General features: G+C 43.2%; 1 protein-coding gene across 1 annotated transcript in view; it reads right to left on the reverse strand.

Moving 5' to 3' along the window:
• CUBN (cubilin) overlaps positions 1-26,739 on the reverse strand; it is a gene marked incomplete at its 5' end in the record, with an annotated part of 131,004 nt that overhangs the window by 22,963 nt on the left and 81,302 nt on the right. Inside the window, 21 exons of the mRNA XM_081930943.1 lie at positions 580-739; positions 2,392-2,579; positions 3,569-3,794; positions 4,540-4,661; positions 5,088-5,237; positions 6,400-6,606; positions 8,128-8,299; positions 9,794-9,975; positions 10,293-10,433; positions 11,842-12,051; positions 12,160-12,338; positions 14,127-14,301; positions 15,445-15,628; positions 16,279-16,469; positions 18,106-18,252; positions 19,014-19,211; positions 20,148-20,340; positions 20,809-20,990; positions 22,238-22,443; positions 24,828-24,960; positions 25,857-25,985. Of these exons, the coding sequence (XP_081787069.1) occupies positions 580-739; positions 2,392-2,579; positions 3,569-3,794; positions 4,540-4,661; positions 5,088-5,237; positions 6,400-6,606; positions 8,128-8,299; positions 9,794-9,975; positions 10,293-10,433; positions 11,842-12,051; positions 12,160-12,338; positions 14,127-14,301; positions 15,445-15,628; positions 16,279-16,469; positions 18,106-18,252; positions 19,014-19,211; positions 20,148-20,340; positions 20,809-20,990; positions 22,238-22,443; positions 24,828-24,960; positions 25,857-25,985 (3,675 nt within the window). The remainder of the gene's footprint in view (positions 1-579; positions 740-2,391; positions 2,580-3,568; positions 3,795-4,539; positions 4,662-5,087; positions 5,238-6,399; positions 6,607-8,127; positions 8,300-9,793; positions 9,976-10,292; positions 10,434-11,841; positions 12,052-12,159; positions 12,339-14,126; positions 14,302-15,444; positions 15,629-16,278; positions 16,470-18,105; positions 18,253-19,013; positions 19,212-20,147; positions 20,341-20,808; positions 20,991-22,237; positions 22,444-24,827; positions 24,961-25,856; positions 25,986-26,739) is intronic.

Here is a 26,739-nt window from a genome sequence, read left to right on the forward strand (position 1 = left end):
ATCACTGTATCATGCCTATCAGATTTGGTTAGTATCCCAGTACACTGCCACAAATGGAGCCTCTGTGGAGAAAGGGAGGTCCTTTACAGTATTCCTATCCTCTGCATTTGTGATGCCACTGTACTGACACAGTTTGAATTAACCTCCCAGTAAACAGTGCCAACAATATAGAGGCCTACATCCTAATCGGTTTCCAATCCAGGTATGCAAGCACCTAAGCTACACCTCCAATATAGATGATCTTCAGATGCAGATCATCACAGCAATCCTCGGATTCAGAATTATTTACCGCATTTTACTTCTTTAAGACCAGAATGCATCTACCTCTTCCAGGAAGGCTAAATATTGTGCTGCTGAATATAAAACTCTCCAAGGACTTATTTTAGCATATTTGTAATTTTGCTTTCTATTCTGTGCCTGGAATTTTATAGTACAATAAAGTTATTAGTAATTTTATTGCTATGGCTCTCTATTTTGTTTTGCTTGGATTTATTTCATATATTTTATGAAGTTTCTTTTTTCTAATACTGACCATTGACCATAATAAAGAGGTTGATTGATATTGATTGATTTACTTACTGCTTATAAAAGATGCAGAAAAGCCACGTCCTGGGTTGTCCTGTGACTGAAACACTACTGTCATCACATTTCCTGGTGCAACAATAGGTCCGGGAGCTGAATTTCCACACCCAACAGCTAATACTGCATCTTCCTGTTCATTATCACGTCCTCTCAACACCTGGGGGAAAGGGTTACTCTTTTTTGAACATCTAGATAAGGCCTTGTGTGGATTTTCATTTTACACCAGCTCCAAACAGTTTATGGCAATGCTGGTTTTACCATTGTTGTTGTTGTTTAGTCGTTTAGTTGTGTCCAACTCTTCGTGACCCCATGGATCAGAGCACGCCAGGTTTTACCATACAGGCCAGCAAAACAGTAGGATGTTAGACTCATACAGACTCATATAATAAAAACACCCATTCTCAGTTGTCACAAGACACAAACCCTGATTGTAGCACCAGGTTTCAAAATGTGAATGGTGGTGGTGGGGAAACAATTAGGAGGAAATCTTCCAGATGGCACCTTTCGCTTTAGCTCTATTTACCTGCTAGTGTCAGTTTCAGGTTGCTAATATATTTTAGGAAAGAAAAATACAGTAATTTATATGTACTGTGCATAACTGAGGAAGAAACACCTGAGATCACCTATCAATGTTTAAATGCAGCCTCAAACGTAGACCAGGGAGGTGAGATGGAATTAACAGTGTGCTTAGCATTAATTCATTCTTCAATCTAACCCTGCTTGGGTGAGCTTTTCATTCTGGGAGAAAACATTAAAATCCATTAAGGTCAACAAGTTCAAACTATGCTGAGCATGGTTATTAATACACAGGTGTTGCTGGTGAAGACACCTGGAAAACCTGGACTCATGTTCCCAAAGGCCTAGTACAGCTCTTGTGTGTTTGTAACAGCTTCTATTTTCAAAAGGAAAGGCATCAAATCGCTTTCTTTAATGGCACATTGAATGCTTCACCCAAAGAGCCACAGTGGGCAAATCCTTTCTGATTTCTGAACCCCCCACCAAGGATCTCTTGTGCACAAAAGCATATTTCAGTTAACATTTTCAAACTCTATCCCATTCAGTAGGCTGAAACGTGATCTCTAAATCGGCCAAGGTATATTCCCATTGCTTCTATAAATATATGCCATCTTTGAGCAGTAACCCAGCCGCTTATGTCTTCCTACACGATGATAAATTATGCCTGCCCTTTATGAACAAGTGGGAGTTGTGTGCTTTTGCACAGTCTGGGAACAACAACACACAACATCTGCCAAATTCTTTAGAAAACTATTAGGCTCTAAGGAATGCCAAACATCCCCAAGTGTCTTCCAGTGAAGCAGATCTTTAACAGCCAAGGAAGTATACATTATTCTTTTGTTATTCCTGAACATTTTCAGGTATTTGATGAAAGCAACATTAAAGAAACAGGTTTTCTGATACAGAGTACATATCAATTTATGTAAAAAGCAGGCACAGATTGGGGTGTTTTTCTGTCATTATTTTTCATATAAAATGCGAACAACTTGGCCTTGTTTTCCAAAAAGACCCTTGCTTAGGGACCAATTCTAAGCACCCTGGGAGGGCTGCCAAGGGGTCATTGGATGTTGTGGACCTGCCTGTCCACCTCCAGAGTGGGACATCTGTAGGCAGACAGGAAAATTCACCACAGAAGCTTCCTCAGCATGGAAGTGGGATGCTTTACAGAATCAGTATTTCTACTTACCTGCAGCTCAATCCTTAGACCTGCTTCACCAGCCTAAAACTGCTTGGCTAGTGAACTATACTTAAACTTACCATAGTCCATAATATTGACAAAACATATTTACTTACCTTCACATAACTGCTCTGACACTGCCCGTAGCTATCTGGAATCTGGAAATTCTCATTGAAGGTTATCTCCAAATGTTTGCTTTCATGGGTAATTATTGTCCACGAGCACCTAATGTTACTAGGAAAGTCCTGGGGCCAGTGGGGAGAATGGATGGTGCCATTTTCAGAATGAAGGATGCCCCCACATCCTGCAAAAATGACAGAGGGTTATAGAATGAGTCAAAAATGCATGCATGCATCTGGATGGAAGATCACATTGCGCAATCTTTTCCTGGTGAAAAGGTATGGATTCATGGTCATATGGCAGTGGCTTCTTCTGCTGACTGTTGGAGGTAGGACCATCACTCAGTGGCAGAGCGCATGCTTTTCATACAGTAAGTCTGAGGTTCAGTCCCTGGCATCTTCAGGTGGAGCTTTCTGAAACCTCGGAGAGCTGCTGCCATTTAATGCGGAATACAAAATTAGATGAACCAATGGTCCAAGGCAGCTCTCTACTTTCCCAACCATTTGTAACCAAAAACAGTCATGTATGACTTATGAAGCACACTCTGAAAAGTGTATTATTAATAAATCCCTATATCAGACTTGGGTTAAGTACTTAATTCGTTCCAGAGGTCCGTTCTTAACCTGAAACTGTTCTTAATCTGAAGCACCACTTTAGCTAATGGGGCCTCCTGCTGCTGCCGTGCCACCGGAGCACAATTTCTGTTCTCATCCTGAAGCAAAGTTCTTAACCCGAGGTACTATTTCTGGGTTAGCGGAGTCTGTAACCTGAAGTGTATGTAACCCGAGGTACCACTGTATCTTTCTTGACTGTGTGCAGCGGTCTACTAACAGGCAATTCACAAAGAGTTTGCATGTATCAATTGCTTTCACTCAGCTCTCCCTGTCTCTGTGCCAAGATCTCAACAATAGCTTAAGGAGCATTTACCACACTGATGCAGATCATGAAAATGGGCCCTAAGACAATGGGGTGGAAGATGGAGCTATTTTTTGTCCATGGTATACATGCATTTTATCTCTATCAAACTTCATTAAAATTGTTCTTCATTCCAGCAATGGAGACATTTCCCTGTCCACTGCCATTTCCAGAGATGGAGGGGGGTGGGGAGTCCTACTTCACAACAGTCAATGCTATGCATTTGAAGGAAGGAATTTATAATGGTTTCCTGCTTACCTAAAGAGTCTGCAGTCCATGTTGCATAGAAACCACCTCCCTGCACTGAGTGGTCGGAATTGAAGTTTATTAATAGCTGATTGGAGCCTGACTGAATGGTGCCTGGTGATGAAGTTCCACAGTATCGTCCAATGACAGGAGAACTCGGAGATCCACCATTCAGAATGGTGACCGAGTCCCATCTACAGGTCCTGTGATTTTCAATTTCAAAGTCCACAAAAGTAAGCTGTGGGAGAGCAATAAGTGATGACCGTGAACACAGAATTTGCAAAAATGCATCAGAAACAGAGCTATTTCAGTATGCTAAAAGCTCTAATAGAAATAGCTTAATATGATAAAATAATCTATTTGTCCTCGTTTTTACTCCAGCACAACAGACATCATAATGTGCTCAGTTCACTTACTTGTCTTACTTTCTTTTTTATTTAGGAGGAAGTGCTAAATAGAAGCAAGCCAAACACAACCCACCAACCTTTTATTGTAGCTTCCAAGGTGTTTAACAGCCTCCTGTTTTCCTAATCCCAGGCAAATGAAAAAAATATATATAGAAATTTACTGAGCTGCAGGTATTTGCTGGTGAGATGAATGCAGCTTAGTGCAGGGGAACCCAGGTTTTTGGTGAAGGCATCTGGAAACACATTGTTGTGCACACCAAAATGTACCCATTTGGTGATGCTCAGCACTGCCCCTCCCCCCAAAAACAGGTAAAACACCTACACTCCCCTCAAACAAATAAAACAGACAAAAAAAGCACAGAAACACTGCAAAAAACGAACAACAGTTCATTTAAAAAATATACAACAAATATTAGAAAGGTCAGAGGGTCTTGGAAGGAGTCAAGGGGGTGGTCTGAGGCATGATGACACCCATACTCTCAATTAGAGTACTTCATGTAAAAGTCACCTTGTTCTTATGGATAAAAAATGCATCCATTTATTTCATTATAAGCTGATGAGAAAAGCATTACTCACATTGATGGTATGTCCCTCTGGTGCTACCAAGAGCCAGGAGCAATGGCTAGAACTATTGTAAGGTGCCGGGTAGTTAGGGCTTGAGATAATTCCACTTTCACCTTCCATCACACCACCACAGGCTGAAATAAAATTTGAGATATTTGAAGAAGCTCTGTTCATTGGCTCATAGAAAATGCAGACATGCCAGTTCCTAGGTGGTTTCATTGGGTGGGGGGAACACACTTCACCTGCATTGCTTCCATTCACATATAACAAGAAGCCATTGTTTGTTTTAACCATATCTTTTAACAAGCCACAAGCCATTTCACAGATGAGCAAACATGGTTTGTGCCTTTCCCCTAAACCTTGATTTGTTTTCCAGCTGCTCTTGCCTTGTGCATTTGTACAGCGACAAACATTTGGGATGGGATGTCCAAACAAACCATGGTTAAGCAAGACTATTGGGTTCACGTCATGGTTTATTAATAGAAAACAGGTGTTTGCTTTGCGCCTTCAGTACAAGCTGTTACAATCACCATACGCAGTAAAAGTAACGTGAAACTTACCCAGAGATCCATAGTGGATGAAGAATCCCTTGTCTGTATTTTGATCATTGCTCAAAAATTGTATCCAGGTCTGAGGAGCTGGTATTAGCACTGGATGCTGAGGTGGGCTGTGGCCACATAGTCGGTATAAGAGCTCTCCATCAGGATCCCCTAAATGGAAACATGGTGCTATGAAATATCTAAAACCAGCTAAACTTGACTCCCTTCAAAACAAGCAAAGACACAAAGTTATTGCAGTACCTTGGCTTCTTGAACCCATGTCCCTATTATTAACTGACAACCATGGTTTATTCACAGTTTAAGAATGTATGCACGATTGCACCATTTGGCCCTCTCTGGCTAGGGAAAACTGATATTTTGTTATAGTCTGATGAATAAAATGAATTACGGAATAAGAGAGGGTAAAATGAGGCATTCCAAGGGCAGCTTGGGATCAACTGGACCCATAGCTGTCAACGTTTCCCTTTTTAAAAGGGAAATTCCCTTATTTCGAATAAGATTCCTCACAAGAAAAGGGAAAAGTTGACAGCTATGACTGGACCTAATGCACTTCCATCCCTACAACACGTACCTTGAGGGGGGAGGGAATAGGAACAAAGCAGAATAAAGGAATAACAACAGGGAACACTCAAAATCCCACCACAGTCACCTTTCACCCTGCTGACAGTAGAACTTCAGATTTGACTGTTCATTCACCACAACTATTCTCCTGCTGCCCGTCATGAAATTCTGCTCAATATTGATCCAGAGTAGATTTCAATGTATAGTTAGCAGAGTAACAACTTAAGCACATTGCAGGATTCCCAAAAAATAGACAAGCAGAGTTTTACTCCTACTGAAGGCAAATGAGCATAATGGTCACAAATCCAATATACTCAGGATTGGCACTGTCCATAAGAAATCCAGTTGCAGCAGACTTAACTTAAACTTACAATAACTTAGAATAAGTCTAAACTTTAACACTAGGCATACTATGTACAGCACACCAGAAGGAAGAGAGATGGAAACAGAAAGTGTAACCCAGGCTCCTTCTGACCCTACTTATACAGTCAGCATGACCTTGACAGAAGAGGTAAGAAAACCAGTTTAAGCCAGCTGTGCTCAGCTTCTCTGAAGGCATAACACAAACATCATGAACCTTCTGCTTGTTTCACACAGAGAAGCTTTCAGAACCCTCTTGAATTAATTAGAATAGGAAAGATCTCTACACATCAGATCAATACTTTCTGCACTAAGAAATGCAAACTGACACCTGCTCCCCACTAGAATTGCTTTCTTATTTATTTACTGGTTACAGGCAGCTGTAACTTACCTCTCCGGATTTCTAAGTAGTCGTTCTGGCAATTGATGTGCTGCTCCAAGTGGAAATCTCCAAAGAGAAGATAAAGAGTTGTGATGGATGGTTGCGGATTTTGGATGACCCACTCACAGTTCAGGTTGTTTGCATAATTGCTGGTGCCATCATAACCAGGAGAAGTGAGATTCCCACCACCTGAACTGAGCAGATGGCTGCCACACACTGAAAAAAAACCCAACACCATTTGGAACAGTAAGGCAACATTTCATTATTTACCTATTTTCTACATTCACAGCCCGCCTTTCTTCCAAGGAGGTCAAGGTAGTGTACATGGTTCTGTCCTTCCCAAATTTTTCTCACAACAATCATATGAGATGAGTTAAGAGAAGAGACAATGACTAGCCAAAGATAATCTTCCACATTCCACTGTTGATATTGGTACTAAAGGTAAAGGTAAAGGGACCCCTGACCATTAGGTCCAGTCATGACCCACTCTGGGGTTGTGGCGCTCATCTCGCTTTATTGGCTGAGGGAGCCGGTGTACAGCTTCCGGGTCATGCGGCCAGCATGACTAAGCTGCTTCTGGCGAACCAGAGCAGCACACGGAAACGCCGTTTACCTTCCCGTCGGAGCGGTTCCTATTTATCTAATTGCACTTTGATGTGCTTTCGAACTGCTAGGTTGGCAGGAGCTGGGACCGAGCAACGGGAGCTCACCCCATCAGGGGATTCGAACTGCCGACCTTCTGATCGGCAAGTCCTAGGCTCTGTGGTTTAACCCACAGTGCCACCTGCGTCCCAATATTCATACTAGTCTACCACTGATTACCAGGCCGATATTCTTGGTACTGCTGTTATTCCATAACTCTCAAAGCAGGTAACACATTTGGAAAAAAATAACATGGTAAAATCTCTTCTTCTAAAATGCTCTGAAGAGTTGATCATTCCACTGCCCAAACATACCAGAGAGGCACGGCAAGTTCTGACATTATTTTGCCCTACTCTGCCCTTTAAAGACTGGATAAATGAAGCAGAGGCGAAACAGCTTGCTGTTGAAGCCATCAGATTAAAGTCTATGTCACAGAAGTAGTGGCTTGGCAGAAGTAGTGGCAGGTAGCCAATGTGGTGCCCTTCTGACGTTGCTGGATCCAACCCCCATCAGCACCAACCTGTAAGGTCAGAGGTCAACACTGATGGGAATTGTAGTCCGGCAACATGTCGCAGAAGTTGCTTTGGCTACCACAGTATTAGAGATAGAGCTGATCCAAGACATTTCACTGCTTGAGGCTGAAAAGCAAATGAATCTTCACTGCAACGTGCATAATAGCCAAGGCTAGTTGTGTTATTTCGGTATCTGAGGCAGAAAATCCCATCAGTACCTGTCCTTGAGAATAAAAATGTAGTAATAATAAGTTAAATAACTAGAATTTGCCATTTTTCATGACATTCAAAATCAAGGATCCAAGGTGGCCACTTCACTTTTTCTAACAACAGGGCAGGCCCTGATTAAACCACTCACTGGGCAGGTCAAAAATTATCAGAATCTTTCCTTTACTCCTCACCTCCAGTTCTCCTACTTGCATGTTAGAGATGCAAGCAGAGAACTGTAATACTGGAACTTCATATAAGTCAGTTTAAAGAGAAATACCATGTTATAAGAAAGCTGCTAAACAGACTTTATATTAATTCTTTTTGTCAGTGTTAAGTTGCAAATACAAAACAACCCCCCCACATGTTCTATTACCTGCTTCTTCATCAGAAGCATATGTAATTCTGAAGCTTGCCTCAAAACCATCGTGACTTTTTACCATGACGACGGTTATCTTGTTTCCAGAGGATTTCACCTGAGTCCCTGGAGCCACCAAACCACACAGCGTGGAGAGTCGAGGTGCGTTTTCACCAAAGCCATTGTGAACCTACTTGCCAAATAGAGAATAACATTAACAAGCATACCTGTAAGAGGTATAGGTTGGCTGCTTGAGAGCAATCAGGCAATATGCTTCAATAGTCTGTTTTAAAGCTTTCTTATTGGTGATAAAAACCTTTGGAATGCAGAGCGCCACTCTCCCATGGCTGGCTCATTCACTGGCAGAATCTGAGAGTGGGCGGTCCTTAAACTTTCCCCAGCAGAGTAGTTTCTTGACGCCCAATCTGCGCCTCCCCTCTCTGCGCGGAAGCCTACTGCGCAAGGAAGGCGTGGGTAACGGAGGACCTCTCTCCTCCCCACTTTGCTCAGGCAAGGTGTCCTGGCACTGCCTCGCCTCCCCCGAGCCCTGCATCTCTTCTCCACTAAAGGCATGGCTACTCTCCTCTGCTGAGGAGGTGCTACTTCCCACTATCTCTGGGGGCTCTCTGTAATCCATCCGGTCTTTCCCCTCTCGCCCCTGAGCCTATGGCAGTTCCCTGACAATGCCTTTAGAAAAGGCTTTCTTCTAAGTGTAGCATGACCATCAACATGCCTCAAACCCCGATTGACAGTCTTGAACAAATCTGCTTTGAAACATGAAAGGGGGAGTCAGAAGCTGCCTTACACTGAGTCAGCCTATTGCTCCATCCGGCTCAGTATTGTCTTGACAAGGAGTGGCAGAGGCTTTTAGAAGACAGGGGTATTTCCCAGGTCCACCTGGAGATGCTCAGGTCTGAACTGGGGACTTCGTATATACAAGACATGTGCATTGCCACAGAGTCCCTTTCCAAGCTCTTCAGTCAAGACTGCCAAATTATTGCAGTCAAGACATCACAGGGAGGAGGAGGTTGCACTCAGGACCAGATATTCCACCTCTTCTTCTGCTGCTGCTGCAGCCTGCCTAGCTGCTTTCCTTGTGCCCAAACCCTTGTATGACGTGGGACTTCAACACTGCACCAGTGGGCAAGCATGCCAGTCATAGCAAAACGGATCATAGCAACCTGTTGCAAAGCAAGGAATTCCTGCCGTGGAGGTGTTAGGGATATCAGGGAGTGGATTAGGTTTGGTAAGCCCAACTTCCCTGTGTTTTAAATGCATCTGTATTATTTGCACTGGAAGTTGGTCTATTTGGATAAAGGGGGCATTGCCACACCAACCACAGCCTGTCCTCAGTCAGCCCCCACCTTCCTGCTTTCCTACTTACAGCCAATCAGGGGGCAGCACTGCCAGCTACCTTGCCCCTCTCTGTGCTGTGCTTTACAGAACTCAGCAGGAGGAGGAAGACGGGGACAAAAACAGTTGCCGTTGCCTGTCATTGGCTCTAGCGCCACCTAATGTTGATCTTCCTGCCCTATCAGTCTAATGAGAACCAGCCACCACTAGTCATTCCTAAAAAGCTAGGTGTGTTTTAATTTCAATTGTCCTGTTTTTGTAGTCAATTTAACTTTGCTATGCCGTTTCCATATTCCACAGTAGTACAAATAACCCTTTCCCCCACACTTACAGCCACATAATTCGAGCTACAGTTCTGGTAGAATCCAAAAGTCATGTCGTGAATGGTAAGGGTGACCCGGCGTCCTAATGGCACCATGATTCTCCATTCGCATTTTAATTTGTGCAGGGCAGAATTTGGATAGTTGGGGGATGTAAATGTCCCAACAGTGCCACGGAGATCACCTCCACACTCTGGAACGACACAAATAATAGGCAGTCTGAACTGATGTTTTCTGGGAGAGCAAAATAAAATGTATAGTGATTCTGAGGAAAGGTCAAACAAAAGGAAACACTCAGGTGTCTGCAATGGTTGCCTTGTTTACCATATTTCGTCTTGATTCATAATTAAGGCAGAAACTAAAATCAGAATATCTTACACTGTACCTTCGACTTGAAAAAAGATCTGCCAATAGCAGCTGGACTAGAAGAAGACAAACCCAATGGCATGCAATAAGCAATAGTCAAAAGGCAACATATGAAATGGAAACCACACTATTTTTGCAGCTCACCTTCAACACTAGCAGAAAAATGTAGTCTGAAGCCTGGAGCATTGATGGATCCATCAGAGGCAAACTTGATGTAAGCCAAGTTGCTGGAGGTGTCCAATGCACTGGGTATACTAGCACCACAGTATTTACCTAATAAATCCCCTAGGTAGTTAGAGAGAGGAACAGAGAAAGAGAAAGAAAAGTTAATAAATAAAGAGGGTGGGCATCTGATCTGAGAGTCTCAGGTTTGATCGCTTGCATTTCCAGGCATGGCTGGGAGAGACCCCTGCCTGGAGTGTTGGAGAAACACTGTCTGTCTGTGTAGACAGTACAGAGCTGGATAGATCAGTGGTCTGACTCAATGTAAGACAGCTTCCTGTGTTCCAGTCATTGTATTTATTTATATTTATTTGCATTCTACTAGTATTCTGTGTATATTAGTCAAAACTGCATACTAAAATATGTCCATTAGGAGAAATTTGCACTAAAATGCTTTCCTTCACCACCATCATCTGAGACCCATCTTCATGTGCCTCCTCCATGGGAGGTCCAGAGGCCTCTAACATTCCTCAGAAAATAGAGACACTCTAGCCTCTGCAGTGTGGGATGCAGGTGGCGCTGTGGGCTAAACCACAGAGCCTAGGGCTTGCCGATCAGAAGGTCGGTGGTTCGAATCCCCGTGACGGGGTGAGCTCCCATTGTTCGGTCCCTGTTCCTACCAACCTAGCAGTTCAAAAGCATCCCAAAAAGTGCAAGTAGATAAATAGGTACGACTCCAGCAGGAAGGTAAACAGCGTTTCCGTGCGCTGCTCTGGTTTGCCAGAAGTGGCTTAGTCATGCTGGCCACATGACCCAGAAGATGTACGCCGGCTCCCTCGGCCAGTAAAGTGAGATGAGTGCTGCAACCCCAGAGTCATCCGTGACTGGACCTAATGGTCAGGGGTCCCTTTACCTTTACGTTTAGCCTCTGCAGTGGCTCCCCATTTGTGAAATGCTTTCCCCAGGGAGGCTTGCCTGGCATCTTCATTTAGGTGCCAGGTGAAAACGCTCCACTTTAACCACTTTGGCTGATTAACATTTTATGTTATTTTATATGTGTTTGTGGGAGGTGGGGGGTTATTGGTTTGTTTTTGGTTTATTGTGTATTTTGTGTTTTTAGTTTGTGTTTTTAATGCTGTGAACTGCCCTAAGATCTTCAGATGAAGGGTGGTATACTACTACTAGTAGTAGTACTACTACAACTAATGCCATTTCTTATTAGGACTTTTCAAGCAAGCAAACAAACAACTGATGTGAAAATACAGAGGGCCAAACCTAAGACTGAAAAAGCCAGAAATTTAAAAACACTGAAATTGACAGATTTGACAAGCCTTAGTAGTGACCGATAGGTTCTGGGATGGGGTGGGGTGAGGGTTAGCACAGAGAGGATTCCAAAGTTCTGCCTCAGTTGCCTGCTCACAAGGACAGCCATGCCTACTCAGAATTGTAATCGCTTTAGCAGAAAATCATATCAGACTGTTAGTTCCCTGCACATGCAAGGAAGAAAGAGTAATGACATGGTTTCACAGACCTGACGCATACTGTTCTCGAATTTCCAGGTAGTCATATCCACACTCAGATGAGTTCTGGATATCTAGTGCTTCAAAGCGAATGGTGAGAAAATGACCCACAGGTCCACGGAGAAACCATTCACACAGCAAATTGTCTGGATAGTGGAGATCAGGGAATCCGACACTTTCAATGACTCCATTTTGTCCCATCAGTGTTCCACCACAAACAGCTGCAAAGAAAGAGTCTTATCAGTGAAATGGTCATATGCATTCCAGTTTTTCATTTAAGGATTTTGGATCAGTAAAAATGCTGGGTATTATTATTTTTTTCATTTTACCTCTTGAATACTTGACATTGAATCCAGCGTGTGGGTCTATACTGTCTGAACGAAATCTCATATATAAGATAGAACCGGATGACCTTTGAATGCCTGGTAAAGAATTCCCACAAAGCTTGGCGATTACTGGTGAATTGGCGTCGGCACCATCTCGCAATTCTAGGTAACTTAATGTGCAGCTGAGAGAAGGCAACAGATACATTTAAACTGGTGAAAATTGCTTTGCAACATTTCAGGAAGTATCTGAAACATGGAACTAACATCCTTCAGTGAATGACATGGTAGCTCAATTCTGAGCAGGGCAGGAAAAACAGAGACAGACACCCTAACAATCAATAATACCTAGGGTCACCTGAGATATAAATCAATTATAGAGCAAGAAATATCTAAATAGGTCACAGCATTATGGAGAGTTTGCTCTGCAGTACTTTATCCTCTTGTCTGAAGCATGATCAAAAATAGCTTTTGAGGACTGTGTTCAAAAACTGAATTTAGAATGCTTAGTTCTGATTCATTAAGTGCCAATTATGAATGCAATTAGCTCAATCAAGCATTTTTGAAGTCTTTTAATTAAAAATCACTGTAGGAAGAGTAATTGGGACTATCTTCAGACACATATGGCTATGAAATCAACCATATCATAAGGATAATTTTTTTCTCATATAAATTCAGTAGGAATGCTTTTAGGGCATATAATTGTCCCTGAGTATCAGCAGATGGAGAAAGGAAGAAAGGAAGGAAGAACTCAGTGCATGAAGTGACTGAAGGGAAATGTAAGACGAGGAAGAACATTTCTGCACTAATATTTTTTTTTCCTTAATGAAATATACAAGGCAAACAAAACTGAGAATATAAAGATTCTTAGAAACCTCTCCTCCAGAAGGTTCTTCACATTTATTTTAAAGTTAATAGTACATTCTAAATGGGGGTAAAAATACTGTATCCTTCAAAAGACACCGAATTTACAGCAAATAAAACATGCCTGTGAAACAACTGACACAGTCACGCTTTCACTGATACAATGAATGTAGGCTAGTGGTGGGGAACCTGTTTTGGACTCCCATCTCCTATCTGTCCCAGCCAGTATGGCCAATGGTCCAGGATGATGGGAGCTGCAGCTCAGAAGTATCTGGAGCGTCACATGCTCTCAAGCTCTGATGTAGCCCTTAAAGAAGAACATAATGCTCAGCTAAAGCAAAGCTGTCGCTTGCCCCTTCCTTAGATTGCTAGTTGCCTCCCTACATGTCTTTCTACCTTTCTAGCAGGTTTCAGGAGATCCCACCCTGGCTGTCAGACATCCTGGCTCCTCCCAGTGACCCTATGTGACTCCACCCAGCTCACCCAGGCTTCTCCCTTCTCCAATAGCTATGATTCAATTTTGAGACAGAAGAAAGTGTTTATTGGGATGAGAGCTCTTCCCCATCATGGATCACTGGAATATCCCACCATTTTTAATGGGGAGACATTTGGCAAGCAGAGAAACAGAATGAATGTTCTGGAGGAGGGTCCCTGTTAGCCTGCAGCTACAAAAAGGCCTCCCCCCTGCAAAGCCAGCGGTACCACTTTGCTTTACTGTAGCGTCAGTACAAGACATATTATGTTACAACCATACATCTGCTGGACAGTAGCAGCTACTGCGGTGCCATAGAGCCAATGTCCTGAGACCAGTGCTTCCATAGCTTACTGGGATGCTGCACAGGTGGGAGGTGGTGCCCCAGCAGAGGTGCTGGAGTGGATCCACTGGTGCACCTGCACAGTGCCCCCCCTGCCCTCCCCCTGCACCATCCCAATAAGTGACAGCAGCACTGGTGCCAGGAGAGCTCTGCTACACCACCCCACCATGCCTGTCACTCCTGTCTTTAGATTTAGAAGAGAAATAAAAGCAAGAACCCCATTACATTAACCCCAAACCCTCCACGATAGCTTCAGAAAATTTAAAGAAAGCTAATACAACAACGTGCTCCTACTTGGGTGAAGACTGGATATCAAAGTGATCTTCAAACTGCAGCTCCACTGCAGCCCCAAAGGGAGCAATGATTGTCCACACACAATCGGCATGTGGTGGGTAGTTGCCAGGATGGCCAGGTGAAGAGACAAATCCCGAGGGGTTGGACTGGCTGATATAGAAGTTCCCTCCACAAGCTGGAAACAGAAGATGAGGAGGAGCTGGTTGAATACTATAAGGAATGTGTATAATAATGTGTTCTATTATAAACACACTAAAATGGATCATCTATGAGACCCACCTTAATTTTCTGGTATCACAAGGACAATACACAATACTTTCTTCTGTTGTTGTTTTTCTATGTGTGTGTGGAAGTTTTGACATGGAATCGTTTATAGCTTTGGTTTTATCAGTTCTGCCCTTCCTTTCAAAATTAACACACAGATGCTCTCTTCATGAGTTATCCTCATGGAGGGGACTTCATGCAATGATCACGGCATGGGGCCATTCCACTGTCCCTGTTCCCTGGATACACATGCATTGGCAATGATATATGCAGAGAGAAAGACCTGCCTGAGAGCAACTGCTTGTGCATAGGTTTCTATGCAGTTGTGACACCTGCATGGTTGGGAGTCTCAGCTGCATGGAAGTTCACATCCATGCAGATGTTCATGCCTGGCTTCCTCTCTGCAGATATCTACCCCCAACACACTGACGTCCAGAGGGCCAGTGACATGCCTAATGCCTAGGGGCAAGACCAGTGGCATGGCCCTGCTTTCTAGTCAGCTCATGATGCCCCTTAAACTGGGCAATATGTAAAGGAGGCAAGTTTCTCCTCATATGCCATAGAGACTTTGTAGCTGTTTCCCTACAGGCATTCATAAAAAACCAACTGAGAAATATGCCAGTGTGGTCCTTCACCAGAAGTATCAGAAAAGGTAATGTGCAAATCAGGTCCAGGGATGTATTTTGACCAAGCTGGTGCTCCTCCACTCAAGCAAGGACCCCAGCACTGAAGCCATGCTGAATTTTTGGAGTATACCAACAGCTATCAACCGTGATGACTAAATGGGCTCTCCAAGTTTGGAGGCACTATGTCACAGACTACCAGAGAGCCATTAGTTTCCTGCCTTGCTTGTAGCCTTCCCTGAGGCATCTGGTTGGCCATTATGGTAAGAAGGATGGTGGTCCAGATGGAGGTATAGTCTGAGCCAGTTGGGCACTTCTTAACCATTTAATGTTCCTGTCAATCATGGATCCCGACATCATTTGAGAACCACTGATTTAGAGTATCATGAATGTTTCGGTAGCCCCTGTTTGTATTTAGTGCCAATACTCACCAAGACCCTTTGCCTCGTACTTCAGTTTGAAACCTTGCCCTCCATTACTGCTATCAGAAAGGAAGTGGACAAATAGCTGGTTGTCTGTGGTGTACATTGTAGAAAGGGAATTGCTACCACAAAAGCGTCCATTCCTGCTGCTAGGTCCTAACGGTGGGGCAGAAAGATCTGGTCCATTCCTAAGCTAAAAAAACAAACATTAAATGTGCAAGATGATTTATTTCGTTTTCACAACAAATCTATGAGAACAAGCTATTACTTCCTATTTTAAAGATGTGGAATTGAAATGGACAGATACACAGTTATGTGCTAAAGGCTACTCAATTAATCCAGGGAAGAGTTGGGATTTTAACTCAGCTGCTTCAGGCCTTTTAACATGTCAGAAAGTCAATAAACCCACTATAGGTTTTGTGTCTCAACCCATAAAATGAAAAAGGGAAACGCTACTGTTTTATGATGGGAACTCAGGGCTAACAAGGACCCAGTAAGAAGTAAGCAAGCTGGTTACTGGTCCCTGAGGTATTCTGGACCCAAGCCAGTTTAGGCTTTAAAGACAATAACCTATGATTTTATCCAGTAAATTCATCCCTTTAGCACATGAACTTCTGCCTGTGTAACAGAGTTTCCCTCCCTTTTCTATGTGCACCCCAGTCTGTTCTGGGGTTGAGGAAAACCTGGAACAGATTGGAGGGGTTCATGTGGGGAAGGAAGAGGAAGGCCTTTGCTTTAACGGGATGACTTTATTGGATAGAACCACAACACTACAAACTGATGCTCAGAAACAAAAGAGTAACTGACTGAGCTATTTCAATATTGCTTTCGTCTTGTCCTCACCTCAACATAATCTCCACGACTGCAGGCAGCATCTTCATTTATCACCTGGAAGAGCTCCTCAGAATGGATGCCAATGATGAAGCCAACAGTAACCATAACATGCCAAGAACAATTAAGGTTAGGAGGATAGGTTTGCGGATAGTTGGGTGAAGTGACCACACCACTGTCTGTGTACAAATAACCACCACAACCTAAGTTAAAGGAATAAGACTCTGTTAAGGAAAGGACTGTTTAATCTTTTAAAATTTCATTTCATTCCCATCCTGTCCAAATCTCTGAAACCTCAGATTTATCAGTTTGGTGCTTCTAGCTCTTATAGAATCATCCTCACAAAAGTGGTGCATATTTTGAGCCAGGGCCAAACTCATAACATACATGTTTTCATGCTCAATTAATTCATTTGTAGGAGATCTACTAGATCTTTGCCTACAGATTATGCCAGTCGCTTTAATTACAGAGGCAGGGAATGGGATCCAGCTGGCAGGACAGATCCAGAATCGAACCTTTCTCCATGGGCCACCTTGACAGGTGAGTGTGGCTGCCCACCTGTCAGTCACCTGATGTCATACAATGTCAGGTGAGTCTACATTGAACCTGCAGTTTTCAAAGATAGAATTGGGATGTGCACTCTTGGTGAACTCCAAATGCTTCCTTTGCAGCTCTGACCTTAACTCAATTTGATGTTGCAAAAAAAATAATCATTTGCACTTGTGGCTTGAATTCACCCTGGGGCTACAGCTATAAAGGAAGAATTCAGAGCACTTTAGAAATGTTCGTCGAATTCCTGCTTTCTGGCTGTGGTTCAGCACTTTTTGAATTTGGCACCTTTTCCTGTTGCTTCATGCTTACTTGAAGTTAAGTCCCATTGTGGCCAATGAGCTACTTCCAGGTAGCATGCATAGGATTGCTGCTGTTGTGCCTTTCCCACAATCAAATTTGTCACTAATATATCTTGCAATACAAAAATTTGAGAACAAAGTCTCTCCAGTGCCAGCTATGATGTGTAACATGTGGCACTCGGTGCTTCAGCAAAGGTTTGTTTCATGATTCACTGGCTACATGCAACCAAACCTATCTCTCCCACTCCAGTTTGTTGCTGAAATGCCAAACTTACAATAACTGTGGTGCTATTTCCTTGACAGGGGAAGCGACAACGTCTTCTGAAGCAACTGTAAATGTTTGGAAATGTATGAAGAACTAGGCATCTCCTCTTGTATCATTTTAAGATTCTGTAATTTGATTATTCTGCTTCTCCAGGACAGAGGTACATTAAAAAATAATCATCTTGCAGCAGCCTAATCCTGTTATCATATACATCTGGGTTCTTTCCCTTTCTTTTCTTTTCTTTCTTTCTTTCTTTCTTTCTTTCTTTCTTTCTTTCTTTCTTTCTTTGCATTTGTAGGGACTTACAATTTTTTTAAACTACGTAAAAACAGTTGCACCGTTTTGTGGAATGCAATTCACCTCCCCCCTTTTTTAAAAGAACCCACAGCAGTACAAAAGCAGCTTGCAAATCTTACCATAACAGAGAAATGTTTTCTTACTCTGAATTTCTGGGCAGATATCCAGGCAGATATCAACAACAATAATTGTGCAGTGGTTTTGAAGTTACACATGAAAATGGGGTGAATTTAAGATTACATCTCAAAAAAACATGCACCCGTGGGATTCACAACATTTATGTTTGTGTGCAGAGGATTGTTGCTGAACAGGACAGGCAACAGTACAAAAAATAAAGAGATTCTATAATCAGTTCCTTCCAGTCTCTCCACCCCCCCCCTTAAATCTGCAAAGGCACTCAAAGAACAGTTTTAAATGACGACTTACTTTTGTGGTAAGAAGCATTAAACCCAGCACCGGTAATACTTGCATCTGAAGTGAAGCGGATGTACAAAGCATTCCCAGTGGATCTTATTGGTCCAGGAACTTCACGACCACATAGAGTGGCTAGGACTGGTGCAAGGCTGTTGTCTCCTATGAAAAGAATGTTTTATTTGGAGAGGCAATGTTGGAAGTTCTCCATTCACCATTTCATTGGTAGCCAGAAGATGGACTGGTTTGCATGCAACACTAAGCCAAACCATGACAGTGGGAGTCCATGAGTGTGTGGGTACTCCCAGTAAAAACCAAGGGCAACTTTTTCCTCACTGTGCTTTCCTGCTGCAGTGCTAATCAGAGCTAAACCATGGTTTGGGCTTAGTGTTGCGTCAGAACCTAGGGTCATGGCTTGTCTCTCTGTTCAGACTTTGTGGCAGGTGCATGGTGGCCTTTGGAAATACTTCTGTGTGGCATTTTAAAATGCAGTCATATGGAGCTGCAACAATAGCCTCCTGGCAGCATCACCACGACTACTTAATGGAAGAAGGAAGGAGGGGTGAAGGGGTGCCGAGGTTGAGGCTATGTGAATGCAGCAGCAGAGCCAATCTAGCACTCCTGGTGCTGCACCCATACGGCCCTGGGCCTTGCCTTCTCCTCACCCTCCTCCTAGTAAGCAGAACTGACACTGCTGCTAGGAGGCTATTGCTGCAGCTCTGCTCCACTGGATAGCCCTATATGATGGCAGAAATCTGTGAGAGTCACTTAATAGAGGGATGAGTTCACCATGAGTCTAACACAATAGGGGAGGCGGAAGACATGTAGACTTGGGAAGCTGGCAAGCATGAGAATTGCAAACTGCATAAACCAGGATTTCCATTTGCGGTCCACAACTATGGGAAGGTGCCAGTGTTTCTCACCATCTCTCAGGACAAGTTTATCGTAGTTGCATGAGCGATGAGACTCAATATCCAAGGATAGGATGTTGATCTCCACTGTTGAGTCTGGCGCTCTGATAACCCATGTACAATCGGCAAAATTTCTGTAGTTGGAAGGCCAGTCCGGTGAAAACAGAAATGAAGGCGTTTCACTGGTTCTTGAGAAACCTCCACAGGCTCCTGTCATGAAAGAGAAAATCATGGGTAAAAATAAATTAATTTTTTATCCTGTTTAGTGACAACACTATTTGTTTCGCTTCCGTGTTCGTTTCTATTTACTGTAGCCCTCTAGATTGCTAGATTACAGCTCCCATCCTCCCTGATCATTGGCCATGTTGGCTGGGACTGAAGGGAATTGGGGTCCACTGGTGCCCTATCCCTGCTAGAGTATGTGTACATGTGTGTACAACATGCACACGCATGCATTGGGCCCACCTAATGTCTTCTTGATACAAAAGCAGGGCCTCCCCTGATTATTTTAATATGTGGGCAGGGAACGGGCCTCTGTTGCTGCCCAACAACTGGCCTTGCATTCTGACACTGAGGTGCAGTGTAGCCTTTTATCCTCCATGAATTTGTCTAATCTGCTTTGAAAGGAATCCAAGGCAGCGACCACCATGGAATCTTGTTGCAAATATAATGTAACTGAGCTGTCACATCTACTTAACAATTAATGCAATCCCCCTTACTGCTAAAACCACCTCGTATTGAACAAAATTTTTGCTATACAATAGGTAGCTAATCTTCAAGACAAATGCCGCAGGTGGAAAAGTTGGTGGGGTTGTGATTTCCTAGGATAAGAGCAGAGGTCTATGGGCTTAATTGTGTTGCAGAGTCAAGCCTGTCCTCCTGCCTCTCTGTCCTGTCCTGTGCTATCGCCTGCTCCTTGATTCTGTATAGAAAAGCCGAGGCAACACTAAGCTGGCATGTGTACTGGCACACGCACTAGAAAGGTATGCTCTCAAATGTTTCACTTGGCTTAAAAGCATGCCTGAAAAAAGGTTGACTACCGCTGGATGATAGCATTCCATCACGCAAACTGACATACACTTTCATTATCTGCCTTTTTCTCAGTCACTGAAACGAAAAGGTTAGCCACATGGACAGGAGACCAACCTATAGGAATGGCACTTCCCACAGCTGTAGGTGCTTCTACCACATTCCAGTCCAAAAGGAAGCCCTTTCCATTTATAGAAAAATCAGAGGTGAACTGGAGAGTAACAGAGCTTCCAGAGGAGGTGAAAGAAAATGGGGCTACACCACAGTACGTTTCTATGAGACGAGAGTGTGTGTTGGGCCCATCATATACCTGCAACAGTGAGAATAAAGATTAGTAACACTGTTGGAGTTTCTTACATGCAGAGTCAACATTTCTCAGGACACACTTTTCTGAGTAAATTTCCGACAGTTCTCCTTCTCACCCCCTGAAGAAAAAGAAGGCTACTTTTCAGAATTCCCCCCAAATACTCCCCACTTTTTGTGGCGGCAAAGACTTCCTGTTTGCTTCTGCCTGAAAGGTCCTCCTTGTGGGTCTCCCCCAGGCATCTGGTTGGCCACTGTAAGAACTAGACTAGATAGGCCTTTGGCCTGATCCAGCAGGGATCTTCTTATGCTCTTATAGTGGGAGGATTGAAGTGGTTGCATGTGTGGCCAAAAGACTGTTTCATGCCTCAGCTCATTTTAAGTTGAGATATAATCATCTGACAGCTCCTTTTGCTTTGTGACTTATTTGTACCAGAGTTTACCAAAATAAAAAAGTTTGCAAGTTCAAGCCCACCTTCAGCTTGTCAAAGTAGCAGCTATATGTATCTTCAACATCCATCTGTGTGATCTGACCATGGACCACTTCTGTTGTGTTGCCAGTTATTGTCCACTGATAGTTGGAGTAGTGAGGGTAATTTCTAGGCCACAGTGGAGATGCAATTTGTCCACTGCTTCCCACCACAGTATTTCCAAACACTGAAAAATGAGAGGTGGCTATTATTGTTGTTGTTGTTATTATTATTGTTATTAATGTTCTGTTGAATGATTTTGCTATGTATGTAAAAGAGGGGAGATTTTCTTTGAGACCGTCTCCACCCTCAAATACTGCCTCCAATTTCCCCTTAAGTTTCATTTCCCCTTGCAAGGCTTTGTTATTTTAACTTAAACGAAATCTAAGCATGTGGGTACCATCATGGACAATGTGTTGGGGCTGCACAGCTCACCTGACCTCCCTGTAGGAGAGCTACTGCTGAATGGCAGGATGGAGAAGGGGATGACGGCAGGTGATGGTGAGGTTGGCACAGTGCAGAAGGGCAATCCTGCCAGCATGTTTGCACTGTGCCAACCTTGCTGCTGCTCTCCTTCCCAGTATGCAGCAGCGACTCAGCTGGAGGGAAGTCAGGTGAGTGGTGAAGTCCCACTACGCTGTCCACTCCTACCTGAGTGAAGAGGGACCCTGAGCTGTAGCAGGGTGTCCTGATACAAAAGAGGACATGGCTCCTGCACATTTAATAGCTGTATGGAAAGGGGGATTTCAGCAGGTGTAGTCTTGTTTTTAGAGTTGAGTCAGTGTACTAGTAATCCACCATTTTTTACTTTCTGAATTTTGTACGGTATTTCCCCCCTTCCACGTTGCCAGTGCATACCTGCCACCTCTACCACAGACACCAAGGGTCTCTGATTAAGAATGTACCCAATGGCAAATCACATGCTCTTATTTGATGTAACTTTTACATTGCCTCTTCATATTTTATGGATTTTTGAATTTACATGTGCCCAGGGGATTTATTTATCTTCAATACATATATGACGTTGGAAAAGACCCTGATGTTGGGAAAGACGGAGGGCACAAGGAGAAGGGGACGACAGAGGATGAGATGGTTGGACAGTGTTCTTGAAGCTACCAGCATGAGTTTGACCAAACTGCGGGAGGCAGTGGAAGACAGGAGTGCCTGGCATGCTCTGGTCCATAGGGTAACGAAGAGTCGGACATGACTAAACAACAACAACTTATATCCCACCCACAACAGGTGTGTCTGTGTGTGAACTAAGCTATCACAAAGTTAAGGAAGTTACATGATGCTACATATTGTTGGTTGGCACTCTCCAGAAGTGAAAACACAGTAATATTATCAAGGTGTATATCTACACATATCTTTCTTTCCTTGCTTGCAAATGATTTGTAAAGTGATTGCTTCGGTTTGAGTTCAGTATTTACTTACTGTGAGCAAATGAAGCCTGGAAGCCCCTTCCATCACCTGAAGCATCTGAGACAAATATAACCCACAGGCCGTGCCCAGTGATAGACGTATAATTCTCCAGCACAGAGTCGCCACAGAATCGTCCCACCAGATGGCCACTGACATTGGCTTCTCTAATTTCTAGGTAGTCCTTGTTGCAGTTGTCACTTGCTTCCATCTGAAAATCTCTGTTTTCAACAGCAATGTGGGCACATTAATTGACATAACAGTGCATGGGATAAAATATCAAATACAAAGGGAAATGAATGTACTGCATCAAGCAATTATCTCTCAGTGATTCCACACTTTTCCTCTTACAAGGGTCAGTAAAATGCTAATGGTATTTAAGGACTCCAAAATATTCTGTATAAAATGGGATCCAGTCCATTTGCAGTGTAATGCATATGGGAAAAGTTATCAGTGAACCTCATCACATTATTACAAATTGTGGCTATCCTGTTATACTGTCTACTTCTGTATCCTATTCTTTCTGTGGGTGGTATACAACTTAGCTTTACTAAGTGTAGACCCACTGAAATTAATAAACTTAACTTAGTCATGGTTGTCAGTTTCACTGGGTCTACTCTGAGTTAGTTGAATACCACCCATGGTATCCTTTCACCCTATGCACTATAATGCAGGGTTTAAGGCATCAGTTTACCACGCTACACATCTGGAATGACATGCTCTTCAACTGAGATGAACCAGCTTGCTTGACACACTGGCATTAGTAAGTCAATTAACACATGTTGGCTTGTGGATCATGTGGTGCAATGGGTCAGTGCATCTGAATGTTAACCAGCAGGTTGGTGATTCGAGCCCAACCTGGGATGGCTGTGGGCAGGTTTCCTGCATTGCAAAGGGTTGAACTAGATTGCTCTTGAAGTCCCATCCAATTCTATGATTCTATAATTCTAATCTATACAAATGCATTATTCAGAATTCTTTCAATTTTAAGGAAATGCATCATTTGGGGGGGGTTGGGGGGAGGTTCTGTGTTTATTTTGCTTTTTAACTGCATGAAACCCAAAGGAAGAGCTCCTTGCCATTTTAAAGGTTCTGGATGTATTTTTAGTTTTAGTTTTTGTCCATGGTTGTGTATGCATTCCTTGCAGAATGCATGACTTTGAAAGAACATGAGATGGGTTCTGGCTTAATTGCTAAATGAAAGATGCTGATCCGCAATTTTGTCTTAAATCATACGTTTGCCCCTATACAGAAGTTGTTCTTTCTCATCCAAGGGTTTGTAGAGAATAGTTGATGTTTCTGAGCAGGGATTATATAGGATTCTGCACATACTTATAGACCCTATTTCCTTAAGACATATTGGCCAAGTCTTCTTGTGAGCGAGGGGGGGGGGGGATTAAAAATTGGATCCTCTGCATCTCAAAGTTTCACCAGCAACAACTCGGCTTACTTATTCATTCTTGACCAAATTGGTTTTGTCATATGTGTACATCAGGAACTAATCTGAACCCTGCATGCTAGGTAAACTGTATTTTTCCTGTATCAAAATTGTATTCTGTATTTCGAAGGTCAGCCATGAATAGAAAATCAAAACCAGAGTTTTCTATGGTAACATGCACAAAATATCACTACTCAGATTTCCTTCCAGTTTAAGTGGGCCCATATGTCTTCAGGGCACCATGAAATGGAACCAAAAGCCCATCTGGACACACTTCAAACTCATTTAGAGCTATTCCTTGGAACATGCTAGAGAAGCAATTTTGCAAGACCAATATTCAAAAAATAAATAGCTTTTCCCAAATAAAAAGATACAAAACTGATAACAGACACAGCAGATAATAACTGACATCTTAAAGATGGTTCAAAGACCTCCCACTATTTCATGATTTTCCTTTCAGTTATGAAGAACTGGGAAGGAACTGCTGACACCCACACCCACATGTGTGTGTGTGTGACAGAATGCTATGGATGCTGGCCTTATTGGCACATTTGTGTGTGCATGCCATTAGATTTAATTGCTTAGTGCACTGACATGGATGTACTTGGTTTTTTGCCTAGAAGGAGTGTGCACATAGGATTTCATGAATTCCTCAAGGAGATAAGGATGAACTGCACCTGCTTCATTCTGCATTGTACATTCATTTCTTACAACTGTGCAAGAGACTCTGGACTAGCGGGAAAGTATTTGGGAATGAAATACCAGTCCAGTTTGGTCAATCATAGACATGCACTATAATAGCTGCTTGATTAGTCTGGGATATATGTGTGTGTGTGTGTGTGTGTGTTTGTTTTGCAAGAGACCCCACAGAGGCAAAAGAAGGAGGATATCTAATAATCGCTCCTTGTTTATGCTATACCAGAGGAGTGGCATTTACAGCATAGAATGCAATTGTTTCAACATCTACCATGATATGCTCTAGATAATGCACGGCGGAAGAAACAGACGGCAGCCCCTTTATGTCCACTACTGTGTTCTTTTTCCAAGTTGTTGTGGGCACCGCTACACTTTTACATGCTGGTAATTACATTTCCTACTAAACACAGCGTTTCCTTCCTGGAGCTCCATTAAAAGGCTGAACAATAACCCTTTGGAAATTCAATTTACGTGAAAGACAGCTGGAGCCGGTTGCCAGGGGAGACCAGAATGTTCCAGACACATTCAATATTTGGCGGGTAAGGCTCAGGGAAGTTGGGGCTATTGAAGGCTCCTCTCTCCATATGGAAGGTCCCTCCACAAGCTGCAAAGGAGAGAGGGAGAAATAAGCTGCAAGGAAAAGGAGAAAGATACTGCAAGCAGATTAGAGGTTTTGATAGCCACAAAAACGTGGGAATTCCCTTTTGTGTAGCTTCTTGAGAAAAGCAAATATCTCCATCTCGGATTTATGACTCAGAACAGGAAATCCTAGTTATAGGAAGCTTCTCTAGTGGATCAATTTCTCTACTTCTGCACATTGTGGGGCTGAAAGTTTTCCATGGTTCTCATATGGCACTTTTGCATTAAATGAAAGGTGCAGGCTAGAATACAGTTTTAAAAATGTTACACTGCACACTCCTGCCTAGCAGGTGGCATCGAACCCCATAAATCACTGGTTTACCCTCTCCTGGTCCCCTGCCTCTGCCACACACTCTTCGGAGCCCTGCCAGTCCGACAACAGGTGATACCAAGCACTCAATCCCACCCATAGTTCACTCACCTAGAGCAGCTCTGTGCTGACTCTTGGTTATCAGCCAATAATCACTCCATCATCTTCTTCAGCCTTGGATTTCCAGGTGCTGGTGGACTACAGCTCCAATCACCCATTGGCTAAGTTGGGTAGAGATGATAGAAGCTGTAGTCCAATAACATCTGGGGACCTAGGTTTGAAGAGCACAGCTGCACAAGACCCAATGTCCACTTGCTTATTGACTGGACAACCTGTCACAGACCCTAGCACTCCTACTGGGTTTTCACTGACTGGCTTTACTGGTTCTTCCAACCAGCTTCCTTTCCTAGCTCCAGCCTTGCTCTTTCCTTCTTTAATGAGATCATTGCTCAAAGCGACTGTCTCATATTTAAGAGTTCCAAGTGCCAAGGAATGTGGCACAAAGCTTTAAAATTGTTACCCCTTCTAGGAGTATTCAGAGACAGGCTTACCAGATGTTGATGCAGCAACAATGGCATGGAAACCTTTGGCAGTATTTGCATCATTGGAGATGAAATTGACAGACAAAGCACTGCCAAAAGAAGTGACAGGATGTGGAATGGTGGTGCCACAGTAGCGTCCTGAAAAGACCAACATAAGATAAATTAAAGGTTTGATAGACCTTTTGGGGGCAAGGGGTTCTGTTTCATCCATTAATCATGGGCCTGTAATCAGTCCTCATGTCTTTATTTTTGCTGTTTAAAGAAGTTTACTATATTGCTCTTCAATGGAGCTTCTGGGATAGCTTCCAAAATGAAGATACAGGTGCCAAGGGCCTTACTACCTGTTATATTTATGACATAGGAAGTCCTCACATTGGGGGGGGGGTAAATTCAGTGCCAGGTGTAGAAGAGGGGTAAAGGTAAAGGTAAAGGGACCCCTGACCATTTGGTCCAGTCGTGACCGACTCTGGGGTTGCATGACTAAGCCGCTTCTGGCGAACCAGAGTAGTGCACAGAAATGCCGTTTACCTTCTCGCTGGAGTGGTACCTATTTATCTACTTGCACTTTTTGCTTTTGAACTGCTAGGTTGGCAGGAGCAAGGACTGAGCAACGGGAGCTCACCCTGTCATGGGGATTCGAACCACCAACCTTCTGATTGGCAAGTTAAACCACAGAGCCACCCGCGTCCCATGCAGAGGAGGGGGGCACTGCACAAATCCACCCCACACCTGGTATTAAATGTCACCTATCCTTCCATCCATTCCCAACTTTAAAGGTCACAATTTTGTCTGCAAACAAGTGAATTTGCTAAAACAAGAACTATTATGATGATGCATAATAATAATAATAATAATAATAATAATAATAATAGTTCAACAAAATAAGTAAATG

Source organism: Podarcis melisellensis (genome assembly GCF_964234715.1).
Source record: "Podarcis melisellensis genome assembly, chromosome: 12".
NCBI lineage: Eukaryota > Metazoa > Chordata > Lepidosauria > Squamata > Lacertidae > Podarcis > Podarcis melisellensis.